We start from the raw sequence: 14,047 nt of genomic DNA on the forward strand, positions 1-14,047 counted from the left end.
CAGTCAGCAGGCATAAGGGTCAGGGACCCATTTGAGGAGGCAGTCTGTCCCTTAGCAGAGCTTGAGAAATGTGCTGGGAGATCGGCTGCTCTCTTCAGAGCTGGCAGGCAGAAACGTTTAGGTCTGCTGAAGGTGTGCCCATAGCTGCCCCTTCCCCAAGGTGCTCTGTCTCAGGGAGATGGGAGTTTCCTCTGTAAGCCCCTGACTGGGGCTACTGTCTTTCTTTCAGAGATGCTCTGCCCAGTGAGGAGGAAGCTAGAGAGGCAGTCTGGCCGTAGCCGCTTTGCCATGCTGTGGTGAATTCTGCCCAGTCCAAACTGCCCTCCTTCCTTAGCACTGTCAGGGGAAAGTTGCCTACTCAAGCCTCAGTAATGGTGGACACCCCTCCCTGCACCAAACTCGACTGTCCCAGGCTGACTTCAGACTGCTGTGCTGGCGGTGAGAATTTCAAGCCAGTGGTTCTTAGCTTGCTGGGCTCCATGGCAGTGGGAGCCACTGAGTGAGACCACTTGACTCCCTGTCTTCAGCCCCCTTTCCAGGGCTGGGTGCTGTGAACGGTTCTGTCTCATGAGGGTTCCAAGTGCCACTGGGGTACGAAAAAAAAAACCTCCTGCAGCTAGCTTGGTGTCTGCCCAAAGAGCTGCCCAGTTTTGTGCTTCAAGCTCAGGGTCCTGTTGGTGTAGGCACATGAGGGAACCTCCTGATCTGCGGATTGCAAAAACCATGGGAAAAGCATAGAATCCAGGCTGGGTAGCACAGTCCCTCATGGCTTTTTTTGGCTGGAGGAGGGAGTTCCCCCAGTTCCTTGCACTTCCTGGGTGAGGCGATGCCTCACCCTGCTTCTGTTCGCCCTCCGTGGGCTGCACCCATTGCCTCACCAGTCTCAATGAGATGAACTGGGTACCTCAGTTGGAAATGCAGAAATCACTGCCTTCTGCATTGGTCTTGCTAGGAGCTGCAGGCCGGAGCTGTTCCTATTTGGCCATCTTGCCAGATCCTACCAAGTTTTTAATATTCGATTTGTTGGCACATCTTGAAATGTTTCTCAAACTGTTTTATATCACAGCTAAGGAAAAACGTGAAGGAACTGTAGCTCAAGCCCATGGCTTTGCAGAAATTAGACTGTAATACTAAAATGAGGCTGTTTCAGGGGTCAGTAATCCTTTGCTGTAAAGGGCTGGATGGTAAATGTTTTGTGGGCCATGATGTCTGTCACTGTGGCTTGAAAGCAGCCATAGAAAACATTAAATCAATGGGTGTGGCTGTGCTTCAATAAAACCTTATTTACGACAAAAATCATGTTCTGGGTTAGATTTGGCCATATGACTATAATTTTCTAACTACTGCTCTAATCAATGAGAAGTTAACTTGTTCATATATTAGGAGAGACTTTAGAAAAAGAGGGAGACAGAGTGGGAGGGAGACAGAGAGGGATGGAGGATGTAGCGAGACTCCATATCTACCAAAAATTTTAAAAACTTAGCTGGGCATGGTGGCATGCTCCTGTAGTCCTAGCTACTCCAAAGGCTGAGGAGGGAGGATCACTTGAGCCCAGGAGTTCAAGGATGCAGGCCACGATGTTCAGGCCACTGCACTCCAGCCTGGGCAACAGAGCGAATGCCCATCTCAAAACAAAACAAAACAAACCAAACCCCTTAGTCATCATTGGGAGAGCTTCACTACTTAAGACAGTGGTTTTCTAAATCTGGCCATTTGGAAGCACCCAGGAAGTCTATTCATGACACTTTTTCAAGTTCCATGTCCACAGACTGCCATCCAATAGGTCTACAAATATTTTATATTCCCCAGTGAGATTCCTTGATTTAAAAAAGAGACAGTTGAAAACCAAAAAACTGTTGGAGTAAGAGAAAGAATTAGGAAAATGGGATAATACAGATTAATCATCATTAGGGAAATGGTGAGATCCCAGGTCCATAGCGCATGTATTCAACTTCCACTCTTGGAAGCTGGGGCAGAGAGCTAAGTTCTAAGCTTGGCTTTGTCACTGACCACTGTCTGACCTTGAAGGAAGTCACTTAGCTTCTCTGGGTCAAGGTTTCCTTATCTTTAACATCTCTTCCAGCAACAAGTTCTACAAAACATTCTATAAAAACAAAGATCTATTGCAGTAGATTCTGGAAAACTGTAATCTTTTGTCTCCTCTCGTATGAAATTAAACAGTGTTTAAGAGTGACAGACAATCACAGATTAGGGCATTTAATTGCCCTTTGGCAGGATTTTCACAGAACTGCAAAAGCAGAACTAGGACAAAATTCTGAAGGGCATTCAGTTGAGAAAAAGAGGTACTTTACTCCTCAGGAGTTTCTTTTGTGAAATAATTTTCTTTTTCTTTTTCTGAGACAGAGTCTTGCTCTGTTTCCTAGGCTGGAGTACAATGGCGCAATCTCGGCTCACTGCAACCTCTGTCTCCCAGGTTCAAGTTATTCTCCTGCCTCAGCCTCCCAAATAGCTGGGATTACAGGTGCCTGCCACCGTGCCAGCTAATTTTTGTATTTTTTAGTAGAGACAGGGTTTCGCCATGTTGGCCAGGCTGGTCTCGAACAACTGACCTCACGTGATCCACCCACCTTGGCCTCCCAAAGTGCTGGGATTACAGGCGTGAGCCACCAAGCCCGGCCTATGAAATAATTTTCAGTGACCACTCTAGATTAAATTAACAACTGTAATTTTCCCGGGTCACTTCATTGATCTTCTGGGCTACTTTACTATTGAGTGCCCCTTCAATTTGCCAACTTTTTATAAAGATACCAGCTCAGAATAATGAAAACATGGAGTGAAGGCAGGCTGGCCAGAGGCTCTGTGAGGCAATGCAGGTGACTCTATGGGAGAGGAATTCTCTATACTTACTATCTATCTATCTATCTATCTATCTATCTATCTATCTATCTAGTCTATTTTTTGAGACAAGTTCACCCAGGCTGGAGTGCAGTGGTGTGATCACAGCTCACTGCAGCCTCAAACTCCTTGGCTCAATTAGATCCTCCTGCCTCAGCCTCCTGAGTAGCTGGAACTACAGGTATGCACCACCACACTTGGCTAATTTTTTAAAGTTTTGTTATTTTTAGCAACAGGGTCTCTCTAGGTTGCCCAGGCTAGTCTCAAACTCCTGGCCTCAAGTGATTCCCCCTGCAGGTGTGAGCCAGTGTGCCCAGCCTAGCATAGGAATTCAAAAGACATGGCAGAGTTTCTGCCCCTTAGGAAGAAGGACTTCTGTGTTTTTAATACAGCAATCTATATTAATTTTTATTTTTATGCTTTTAATATATCTATATTATAGGAAGGAATGGGGGACAGTTATTTTCAGAACTCGAGGAAAGATGCACATGTACAATAGTCACTACAGTCACTGACTTTGTGCTATTTAAAAATTCCAAGAAAGATTGTGCGCAGCGGTCCTGAGTCTATGTTCAGCCTCTCGGCCTGAGTACATTTGCACACTATATACATCACCATTTCACAACATATAGTTTGTAATCTCTTGCACTTAACTCTTAACCACTGTTTTTAAAAGTGTTGCACTCAGGATTAATGCTTCATACCAACTTTTGCCCTTCTATGAATTAGAAATAACCTTCTGGAACTATTGTGGATTCTAATCCGGAACTTAAATAACCAAAATGAAGAGAAAATCAATGTCCACATTCAAACAGTCCACAAAGAACATTGAATTAAAGCTCTCTGCTGACCAGTCAATTCTACAATGCAACATGTATGTTCCACTAGAAATCACTGTTAGGCAAAGCTGCACAATGGAAATCACAGAACTTCCGGGAAAAATGAGACTAGGGCCACAACATCCCAAAATGTAATGAGTCACACACTGAAAAGATAAAGAAATCTAATAAAAACAGTAGCACAATTATAAAAATGCTAACTGGTCAGGAAATATATAAAATACTAAAATAGGGCAAGTTACCTTGAAAATGATGTAAGGCACACCTGTGGCTGTGGGCATCAGAAGGATGGCGGCTCTTGGGTTATTGTAAAGAGGAGAAAGGTGATCTGATGTCAGGTGGAAATGTGTAACTCCAGATACGAACGAGTGTGACAAATCACGTGCAGTGAAGTCAGGTGCTGGAGATATTTGAAGTGTGGGTGTGTTGTGTTTCCCTACACAGCTCAGTTCAGTTCACCTAATGTTCCTTGCAGACCAAAGGGCACACAAGCAATGTGAAAAGTGCATTATGCTCAAATTATTCTCCAATACAGTGCTCCCCAATCTTTTTGGCGCTAGGGGCTGGTTTTGTGGAAGACAGTTTTTCCACGGACTGGCAGGGGGCTGGGGGGATGGTTTTGGAAAGAAACTGTTCCACCTCAGGTCATCAGACATTAGTTAGATTCACATAAGGAGTGCTCAACCTAGATTCCTTGCATGTGCAGTTCACAATGGGGTTCAGCGCTCCTATGAGAATCTAATGCTGCTGCTAATCTGAAAGAGGTGGAACACAGGTGGTCATGCTGGCCAGCTTCACCTCCTGCTGTGCAGCCAGGTTCCTAACAGGCCATGGACTGGTACCGGGGGTTGGGAGCCCTGCTGTAATACATCAGTTGCATTAGAAGAAAAATGAGTTATCAAAGCAAGTGCTATAGACAAACTGTCTGTGTTCACCTGGCACCAAGTGGAACGCCGTAAGTCTCCTATCCATCAATGGTATCCCAAGGAAGTGTCAAAAAAAAATGCTGACACACATAGAACTAAGGTGTATCAAATCTAAAAACAAAACATATGACTATAGGATATCATGGAAGAGATTCTCTTCCTCTACTTGTTCATCTTGCAGCAAAGTCAATTGTGTTGTGAAACTTTGTTATTACCGACAATTCCCAAACCCAAGGCAAGGCTCTAGAAACTAAAAAGATACAATTCCATTTTTATTTCCTCAAGGATTAGCTAAAGACACTGTCAGGACCCAGTATTTAAAATGTGTTTGGAACAGACAGACACAACTGGGACAGAGGAACAAAGGATTCATCTTGTGAGTCATCAAAAGTGCTTTATTTGTAAAGCCCGGCTCATGACTGGAGTGTATTGTTAGCACTAGGAGATAACAGGGCAAACGTCCTCACTCTGTCCAAATAGTTTATCAACAGAAATAAGTGACAGACTGTTACAGACAAAAATAAAAGCATTCTGTAAACTTCTAAAAGCATATACAGATTGGCCCCCAAGGAAATAGTTACTCCAATAATGTATGTGTACCTTATCTTTACTTCAGGGTCTCACGGCGGTAGTCTCGGGTCAACCACAATAGGACTTCAGAACACAAAAACTCATCTGATGCCAGAATGAACGGTGCAGGGAAAAACCAAATCACAGTATGGATTACTTTAAATACATAAAATACAAATTTGTACACTATGTTACAGTGGTGTTAACATTGTCTGCTGAGGATAACAAATCTATGTAGAATCAGTAGACAGTACAGGGAGGGCATGACCGCTGGCTTCCGAAGACTGTGAACTAGATCCACATACACTGGGCACAACTGCAATCCGGAGAGCCCTGAAGTAAAGTTCCTGGAAAAGGCAGTATGGCAGGGAGATCTGTTGAGTTGCAAGTAAGAATTAAAGGGTAGTTTTTTTTTCTTTTCTGAAACTGCCCACAAAAATCATATCATGTTTTAAACAAGGAGTTTCAAAGGCACGGCCGTAGCGCAGCATATAAGAGGATAACCTACTCTAAGCAAGATTAATATTTAAGCTCAACGCCTTTTGGAAAATGCAGGAGAGTTGTTAGATACATGATCTAGGTTGGAAATTTATAACTTGATTAAAAACAGCACAGTTTAGGGCAATGAACTTACATAAACCAGACTGGGGTGAAATCTCTTTTTAAAAAAACATTAGGTTCATAAATGTACATTTGGAGGAAAAAAAATCCTTTTCCTTTTATTGTGAAAGACTGTCTACCGTGTACTTTGAATAAAACACTCACATAAAAACATGACTGCAGGATACGTCTCAAAATATGACAAACATTATTTCACCTATACTGTTAAGTGACTTTACATGTAAACTTCAAAAATCACACGCTGTACATCAAATTTTTAGATTCAAAAGATATCCCTGTTTTCCTAATAATGTAAACAGTAAAACTGAGGGTTTCAGTTAAAGGGATAATTTATAACAAAATCCCACTGTTGAAACAATGGTCAAACAAAAACATCTTATAATTCAGATCTGCATTCCGTAACAGGAGAATTCAGAGTTTTGATGCTTTGCTGGTTTTCCCACAGTGGGAGATGTAGATACCATTGCCCCAAACTATGCACTTTTCAGGTAAGCTTTACTTTTATTTTGTAGCATTAATTCCTATATTGCAAAGTAAGGGTGTAACAATGAATGAATGCTCCAGGCAAGAAAAGAGAAGCAAGCAGTTTTCCTGGACATATTGGCCGAGGTGAAAAATGTATAGAGAATCACTGGGGCATCAGCTGCTTGTTGGAGGAGTGGGGGCTCTGAACACCAGGGGGTCCTGACAAGGCTGGGGCCAGAACCCTGAACCAGTACACACGGAGACGCCAGCATTCTTCCGTCCAGTGCTGGGGGCTCAGGTTACCAGTGTTAGGGAGTGTTTGCGTGCGGGGTAGAAGTGGAACATTGGCTGTAGGTTTTTTCCTTGGAATCATCATCATTATTATAATAATCATTATTCATTATTCTGAATACTGTCTCACATCTTTCAACTCAAAAAAACAAACAAAAAACAACTGATCCACAGTTTGTTGCGTGATGCCAACACGGGTGCCTGACATGCACTTCCTTCTCCCCTCCCCAACACGTGTGTTCACTCGTTCACTCAGTCATTCGGCCATAGCTGGAACCACAGGGTCTTTGTTGGGACACATTCTGACTGAAGTGGATCTGTTTTAATTTATGACTTTTAAAATGCGCACACACTCACACCCCCCCACACATATACACAAAGTCAGAAATAGCTAGAACGATGCTGGGAAAATCAGGTAGCTGTAAAGCGAGTAGCCCCCAAATCAGTCATCTTGGCCTGAAGATGTAAACAAGGAGGTTTGCTTCCTGCAAGATGAGTACTTCACTGAGTTTGGTTTTCATTTTTCCGACACCGAAGCAACCTCTGTCCATCCCATGTTCATGTCCGTCAGAGGCTGCGCAGGAGGTTACGTCAAGATGTGGCCAATAAAGTCCAAAAAGCGCTTTGAATACTGTTCTGGGTTCACGGTGGAGATCTCCGCGCCAGCCTGGCAGTTTTTAAAAAAGGAAATATTGATGTAATATTTGATTTCCCCAAATTATTACTCAATATCTACAGTTACTTCCAATGGCAGCTGAATATACAGCAAGTAAGTTTCAAATCCATGCAGTCTCTGCTCTGAAAAACATCACTCAAAATATCTTGGCGCTTGTGGTTGAATCATCAAGGTTCTTATGAATTTGCAAATGAGACAAAGGGCGACAGGAGCACCAGATGCTACCACACACACCGGGGCTGTTGCAACTCACCAAAAAATCAAATGGGCCACGTTTGGGATGTTACTATCAAACAGTGGAATTGTTCAGAAGCCACGGAAACGATACTTACGCTATACTTTTCAGGAAGGCAGACGGGAGCCACCTTGAGAATGACATCAACATTTGGCGAAAGGGAAACCTTAATGACGATGACTTAAAGCCGCATTATTTCTCCAGGACCCCCTTGGTTTCGGACAGAGGCGTCCAGCTCAGTGCTCAAACATGAGTGGCAACCGCAGCAGCCACAGGTTCCGGGACAGCCGCCCCCAGCCCATTCCCTGCACTAGAACCAGGTGCTGGCTTCCCTCTGCAGCAGCACACAGGTTCCGGGACAGGCGCCCCCAGCCCATTCCCTGCACTAGAACCAGGTGCTGGCTTCCCTCTGCAGCAGCCACAGGTTCCGGGACAGCCACCCCCAGCCCATTCCCTGCACTAGAACCAGGTGATGGCTTCCCTCTGCAGCAGCACACAGGGGTGCCACTGTTTCCCTGCAGAGAGCAAGCAAGCCTGGCCCCTTGCGGAAGCCCAGTGGGGGATTTTTCCATTATGAGATGCAAGGTGCAGGCCAGCACACTCAAGGGAGCCACTGGCCAGTTTCCTGAGCTGCAAAGGGCAAGATCAGAGTTTTGCTAAGTGAGCGGGTGCTGTTTTCAGACACCCATGTTCACGGGGGAACTTGTAATATTTCCAGGCCTGGGCTGCATGGAGGAGCCCAGTCTCGAAGGCAGGGAATGGTCCCCAACAGCAGCTTAACACAGCGTTCCTTTGCTGAGAGTAATATTTTCTTCTTGCGAACTACCTGTGATTTTATGCCATGTGTCACACTATGGAGGTGAACTGGTGGCTTATAGGGGGATGAATGTGGAACCATATTGGCTAGGATACACTCCAATTTCACAGGATGTATAGGATGTGGGAACAGACATTTACAAAGCATTTGTCCAGACAACTCTTGTATCTCTGGCAAAACCCCATCAGCAAGGCAGGAGGATCTCTGTAGAAGGTGAAAAACAGGAGCTCCAAAAGTGGCCCCTTGAGGTCATACAAGTGGGAAGGGTCAAACGAGGATTCCTCCCCAGTTCTCTCCTTGCCACACACCATGGTATTCAACCAGAGGTGAGCATCAGAATGACCATGGAGCCTTCTGAAGACCCTTCCCTCAGCCTCCTGAACTGGCCTGAGAATGAGGGAATGGGGGTAGTGCACCTGGTACAGACATTTGTTTAGAAAGGGTACTCAAAAGTTTCCGTTGGGTGGAAGCCACCAGGCACCCTCGCTTACTGACGTGCTCAGGGGCGGTGAGGTCCTGGTCTGTGCTCTGCATACAGCAGGAATACCATAGCTATTGACAAGGTGACTGAAATATTTCTTTGGCAAATAGAATATGGTGTTAGGCTGATTTCTATTGTAAAATAGAAAAATAGAATACGGTGTTAGGCTGATTTCTATTTTAAAATAGAAAAGAAGAGGTTTCAAGTGAGTTTTTGGTTCTGGCGAATCTTAGCTCTACACAGTCTGTGGCAAGCACCTCTCCTTCCAGGGCCAACCAACCAGGGCATACATTCATCTGTGTGGGGTGGGCTCTATGGCTTTCAGGACCTCTGCAAAACAAAGATGGCATCCTGCAACACAAGCATGAACTCGGCGAGCTGTAAAGTTCGGCCAGGCAGGAGGGGTTTGCAGGCAAGGCAAGGGGATGAGCATGAACACAGAGCAGGAGGGGGCTGGGTCCTTGGGAGGAATCCCATCCCTACATTTCCTAGTATGAGGCCCTGGCAAGTTACTCCTGAAGCTGTCTTCCTCAGTTTCTCCAACTGACAAAAGCAGGTACACTAGTATCTCTTTCATAGGCTTCTTATGGGGGATTCAATAGCTTAACATGTGGCTACAGCAGTGAAAATTCCCATCAAGCACATAAAAGGTGAGCAATTAATATCATGCAACTTTGATCTTGCACTCAAAAGATTTCTGTAGTGGAAAAATACAACTCCCTGTGAGAAAAACAGAATCCTGTATATTTTTGAAGTGTCTTAAGCAGACAATCATGCTTCAGTTTTGAACATTTCATATTAAAACACTGCATTATATTCTTGCGCACTTTTGTCTCTGGAACATTTTTCAAACAAAAAATAATTTGTATGACATCCTAGTGATGCGCATGCCTGTCAGTGTCCCCCATGTGTAAAAAGGTGACTCGCTGCAAGCCACAGGGAGCTGTGGTAAGAGCAGGGGTGAGCATTTGCGGGTTGTGTCTCATGCTCAGAACATGACTTGCCCCCAGGGAACAAGTGTCACTAAAGGGCTTTGAATGGCTCAGCAGAAAGCAGCTCAGTGGCCGAAAGGAGTGATCCCTGAGTTACAGACCACACAGAGGAGCCAGGAGAGGGAGACGAGGAAACAAAATGGAGATACTCACGCCATGTTTAACAGTTTTTGCAGCATGGGCAGCTTTCTTTTTTGCATCATAATGAGTAAGGATGTCAATAATTGCCATGAAGTACACCTCCTTCCTAGGTGAGTCTGCAGAGACAGGAGAGCAATGACTGTGGGACATGTGACAACATCAGGGCCAGCATCGCTGCTGAGGGAGGGAGAAGTGAGGCTGGAAGGAGGGGATTCAGCGGAAGGCGGATGGAAGGAGTCCAGAGACAAACTCCATACCACTTCTGCATATCCTGACGAAACAGACAGCTTGCCTCTCTGACCCAGTCCCCCTCCAATTTAAAAACAAACAATAACAACTAAAAACATCATCACACCAGGGTAGCAACAGTGGAGAGCCAACGGTGGAATTGAGTCTTTTTTTATTAAGTTGCATTTTCTTTAATGATTGTGTATTGCTTTGGTATGAAGAAATATGCTATTTAAAAATACCCTATAAAACAAGTATATCTAATTATGTGCATCGATGCTTTTCTACCATTTGATGTACTGTTTATAATTCTCATTGGATATAGTATCAGAACTGGATAAAGGCATACATCTACTCCAATGTCTATTTTCTTTTTTTGAGACAGAGTTTTGTTCTTGTTGCCCAGGCTGGAGTGCAATGGCACAATCTCGGCTCACAGCAACCTCCGCCTCCTGAGTTCAAGTGATTCTCCTGCCTCAGCCTCCTGAGTAGCTGGGACTACAGGCATGCACCACTATGTCCGGCTAATTTCGTATTTTTAGTAGAGATGGGGTTTCTCCATGTAGGTCAGGCTGGTCTCAAACTCCTGACCTCAGGTGATCTGCCTGCCGTGGCCTCCCAAAGTGCTGGGATTACAGGCGTGAGCCACTGCGCCCAGCTACAATGTCTATTTTCTATCCATTTCCAAAAATATGAACAGTAAGAAAAGTACATTTGACTACCTAATTTTCTGTGTTGAAGAAAACATTTTGGTGAGCAAAATAGAAACAGAACAAAACAGAACTCACATCCTCAGCTGATATGCCATTTGAGATAAAAAAAAAAACAAAACTGATGAGCCACAGTTTTTATTCAAAAAACAAGAAACTGTTTTTATCCTATCATGAAAATATTTTGGTTTTGTCATGCATACGTTGCTAATATTCAAATAACTGGTGCACCCAATCACCTGGATACGGTGGATTAAGATTTATCTGACTCTAGGGAAGAGGCCACAGGCCCTTCCATTGGGGAGGATGGCAGAGCCAGTCTAGGTGGCAAATCAGATTCCCACCCCACACACAGGGCCCAGCTTCACACACCCTTCACAACCCTGAGAGGGAGAGCGCTGGTGGTGATGACAAGAGGACAACCTGAGGGTCACAGAGGACCACATGCGTGTTCTTTAGATTCATGATGCTTTTGACTTAGATAAAAAAGATAACTAAGCAAAAATATATTAATATTTTAAAGCATTTCTGGTGTTTGTGTATGGGTGTATATAAATAAACGTGTTGTATGCCAGCGTGTATGTGCATATGTACAGGTGTGTTGTATATGTATAGTATAGTTTGTGGTTTTGCTGTATTCCCTCAACATCACAGAATTCAAAGGTCCAATTGCCTTATGTTTCAGCACTGAGATCACGGTTACCTTTAACATATTCTTGTCCTCAAATCCATTTCTTTGGAGTTTGGAGGATGAGTGCTGCCGGACAGCACCCTCATAACTGGGGTAGTGATTACTGGTAGATAACAAGGCCAAAGTCAAACCACTTCACATGAAAAAGGGTCCACAGTAATCAAACTTACTTTCATGGCACTTAATTCCATAGACGTCGATGTTCGGATCGAACTCCCCGGGAGCCAGGGGTGGTGAGCTGTTCAGTGTATTCCCGGGGCTATCTGGGGGGGTCCCCACCGGGTGGGTGCCGTCACTCTCACCCTCCTCCTCCCCGTCGTTCTCCTCACACTCCACTTCCTCCTGTTCGGCTCTCTCCACATCGTGAATTCCCACCAGCAGACTATAGTCCATGAGCTTCAGCTGGGCCAGAAACTGGGGACAGAGGTGACAGGGTCAGTCAGCCACACCTTAAACATAAAAGTCAACGTTTAAAAAAAGGAGACAAGCTCGGGTGACACCCAGAGGGAAGGCTGCGGGGTGGGGCAGCAGAGGTGCCACGTGCCTCCTTTGTGGATGTTCTTACACTCGGGGCTGTTTCTCTATCTAAAGCGTAGCCTCACACTTCAGGCTGGCTCAGAGCTCGGGCTATTTTCCCTGGAATGCCACACTGGAGGCGGAGAGGTGTGGATCTATCACAGGGTGGCTGGGTTTCACCAGAGAGCAGGAAGCATGACCAGTGAGAGATGCAGAGAGAGACTGGGAGGGAGAGCAAGTTCCTTCCAGCAATTAAGACAGGCTAAGGGGGAAACCCAGGCACCTTCCAAGTAGCTTCCAGCGGAGTCTCTTGTGGTGGGTTCGGGGAAAGCACCTTGGAATTCAGCATGCTCTGCGGAAGCGATTGTTAACGCTGTTGCAAATAAGTAAAAGCAAAGGCACTGTGTCCACCTCTGGTGAGTAATGCAGTCCTGTCTGGGTCAACAAGGTGCTTTCTATGAGGCCCCACACACCCAGGATTCCTGTCCTCCCTCTCCTCCTCCAGCCGTGGCTAGAACATAACGTGGGGGCAAGACCCAGCTCTGTGTGTTTGGCTACTCCTGTCTGCCCAATTCTTTTTTGACTTTTCAGATCACGATTTCTTTTTGTTTCCCTTTTCTGATTTGAGACCTTCAGCACAACGTTCCAATATTGCCATAAAACGTGAGCGGTTATGCTGAGTGAAAACAGTGGCAGCCCATCTGTGGGCTGGACCCAACTGGCTCCCCTGACCCCGTGGCTAGCTGGCTCTGCACAGGGTCCTGTTCCACTGTGACCTTGGGCTCGGGGTCCAAGAAGGTTCACGGTCCTGGCTCTGGAAGGACTCAGCGCCACCTCACTAGGGAATGCAGAGTGGCTGAGCAGCCTCTGGGCTACGCTGATAGAATTTACGAAGCAAATGTCCTCACGCAAAGGGCAAGCAGAGAAAATCACAGGTCTTGAAGTTCTGGCTAAAAATGAAATCAATTTGTTGAGCCCCGCAGAGCTATTTCTCCTCAGCCTGCTGGGAAGGAGTTCTGTCTCGAAACTGAATGAGAAGCCCTGATTCCTTACAGATGAGGAGAGGACCCCTGGGCACAGGTCTGTCCCACTCTCCAGCTGGTTCCCAGTGCCTGCAATTCTCCATCAGCCAGCATCCCGTTCAGCCCAGCAAACTGGCCAGAGCTCCCACTTTGCAGCCTTCCCACCAGGAATCCCTCGGGGCCAGCTACATCTTCCCCATTTGTTTTGAGCTCAGAAAATGTAAATCACACAAATCTTACACTCAAATATTTAAGCAAAGTGGGAGAAACCTGTTTGTTTAAAAATAGAGGCAAACCCCTCGTGGAAACAGCATGGGGCTCCTGTGTTCAGCTTTCTGGATCCCAGAGAGGAGAGGAAGCCACTGCTCATCCCCCTGGCCTTCCCCAAATTCCCCCATTACAGTAAACATGAGAACCAACTTTCCACTTGCACCTCCCTCTGCCAGATTCCTTTCCAGCATCCTCCTTCTAGAATCTCGGTAGCTGCCAGGCTGTGGGGAGAAATCTGCAGTGGTGGAAGGCTCACTTGAGTCCTCCACCAGCACGGTGAAGCCAGCCAGGGAGCTGGGTCTTGGGTACAGCTCCGCTATATATGGGCCTGTGGATGTGGAAGAGAACTGGGCACTCCGGGGTATAGAGACAGGTGACAAGATCCAAGGCAGGGGGCAGGCTCTCCGTGTGAGATAGCAGCCAGATTCAGCAGCTGGACGAGAGTGCAAGGATTCAAATCCAAGGAGGGGTGAATTCAGGGCCCATTCTGAGCCCGCACTCTCTGCTCTGTATCAGCTACTTCTGGAGGCTACCTTAAAGCAGCTTTCCCCTCTCCTTTCGCAACCCTAGGAGGAAGGTAATGAGTTAAAGTCAGCTGGCATCGGAGGAGGCCCTCCACACGTGACTTGGCGTTGTGGGTCTCTGGACGGTTAGGCGGTCAGCAGCAGCACACCTGGCACCGCTGTGATCATGGAACCCA

At 45.9% G+C, this 14,047-nt stretch overlaps 1 protein-coding gene across 3 annotated transcripts in view; it reads right to left on the reverse strand.

The window, feature by feature from the left end:
* Positions 1-4,995: 4,995 nt before the first annotated feature.
* Positions 4,996-14,047, reverse strand: part of PIP4K2A (phosphatidylinositol-5-phosphate 4-kinase type 2 alpha) — a 184,832-nt gene continuing 175,780 nt past the window's right edge. For all 3 annotated transcript variants that reach the window (XM_033209312.1, XM_033209313.1, XM_033209311.1), the window contains 3 exons: positions 11,710-11,953; positions 9,923-10,026; positions 4,996-7,235 (listed from right to left, as the gene is read on the reverse strand). In XM_033209312.1, the coding sequence (XP_033065203.1) occupies positions 7,155-7,235; positions 9,923-10,026; positions 11,710-11,953 (429 nt within the window). In that variant the 3' untranslated portion in view covers positions 4,996-7,154. The remainder of the gene's footprint in view (positions 7,236-9,922; positions 10,027-11,709; positions 11,954-14,047) is intronic.

This window comes from Trachypithecus francoisi, unplaced genomic scaffold, assembly GCF_009764315.1.
Source record: "Trachypithecus francoisi isolate TF-2019V2 unplaced genomic scaffold, Tfra_2.0 Lachesis_group9, whole genome shotgun sequence".
Lineage (NCBI taxonomy): Eukaryota > Metazoa > Chordata > Mammalia > Primates > Cercopithecidae > Trachypithecus > Trachypithecus francoisi.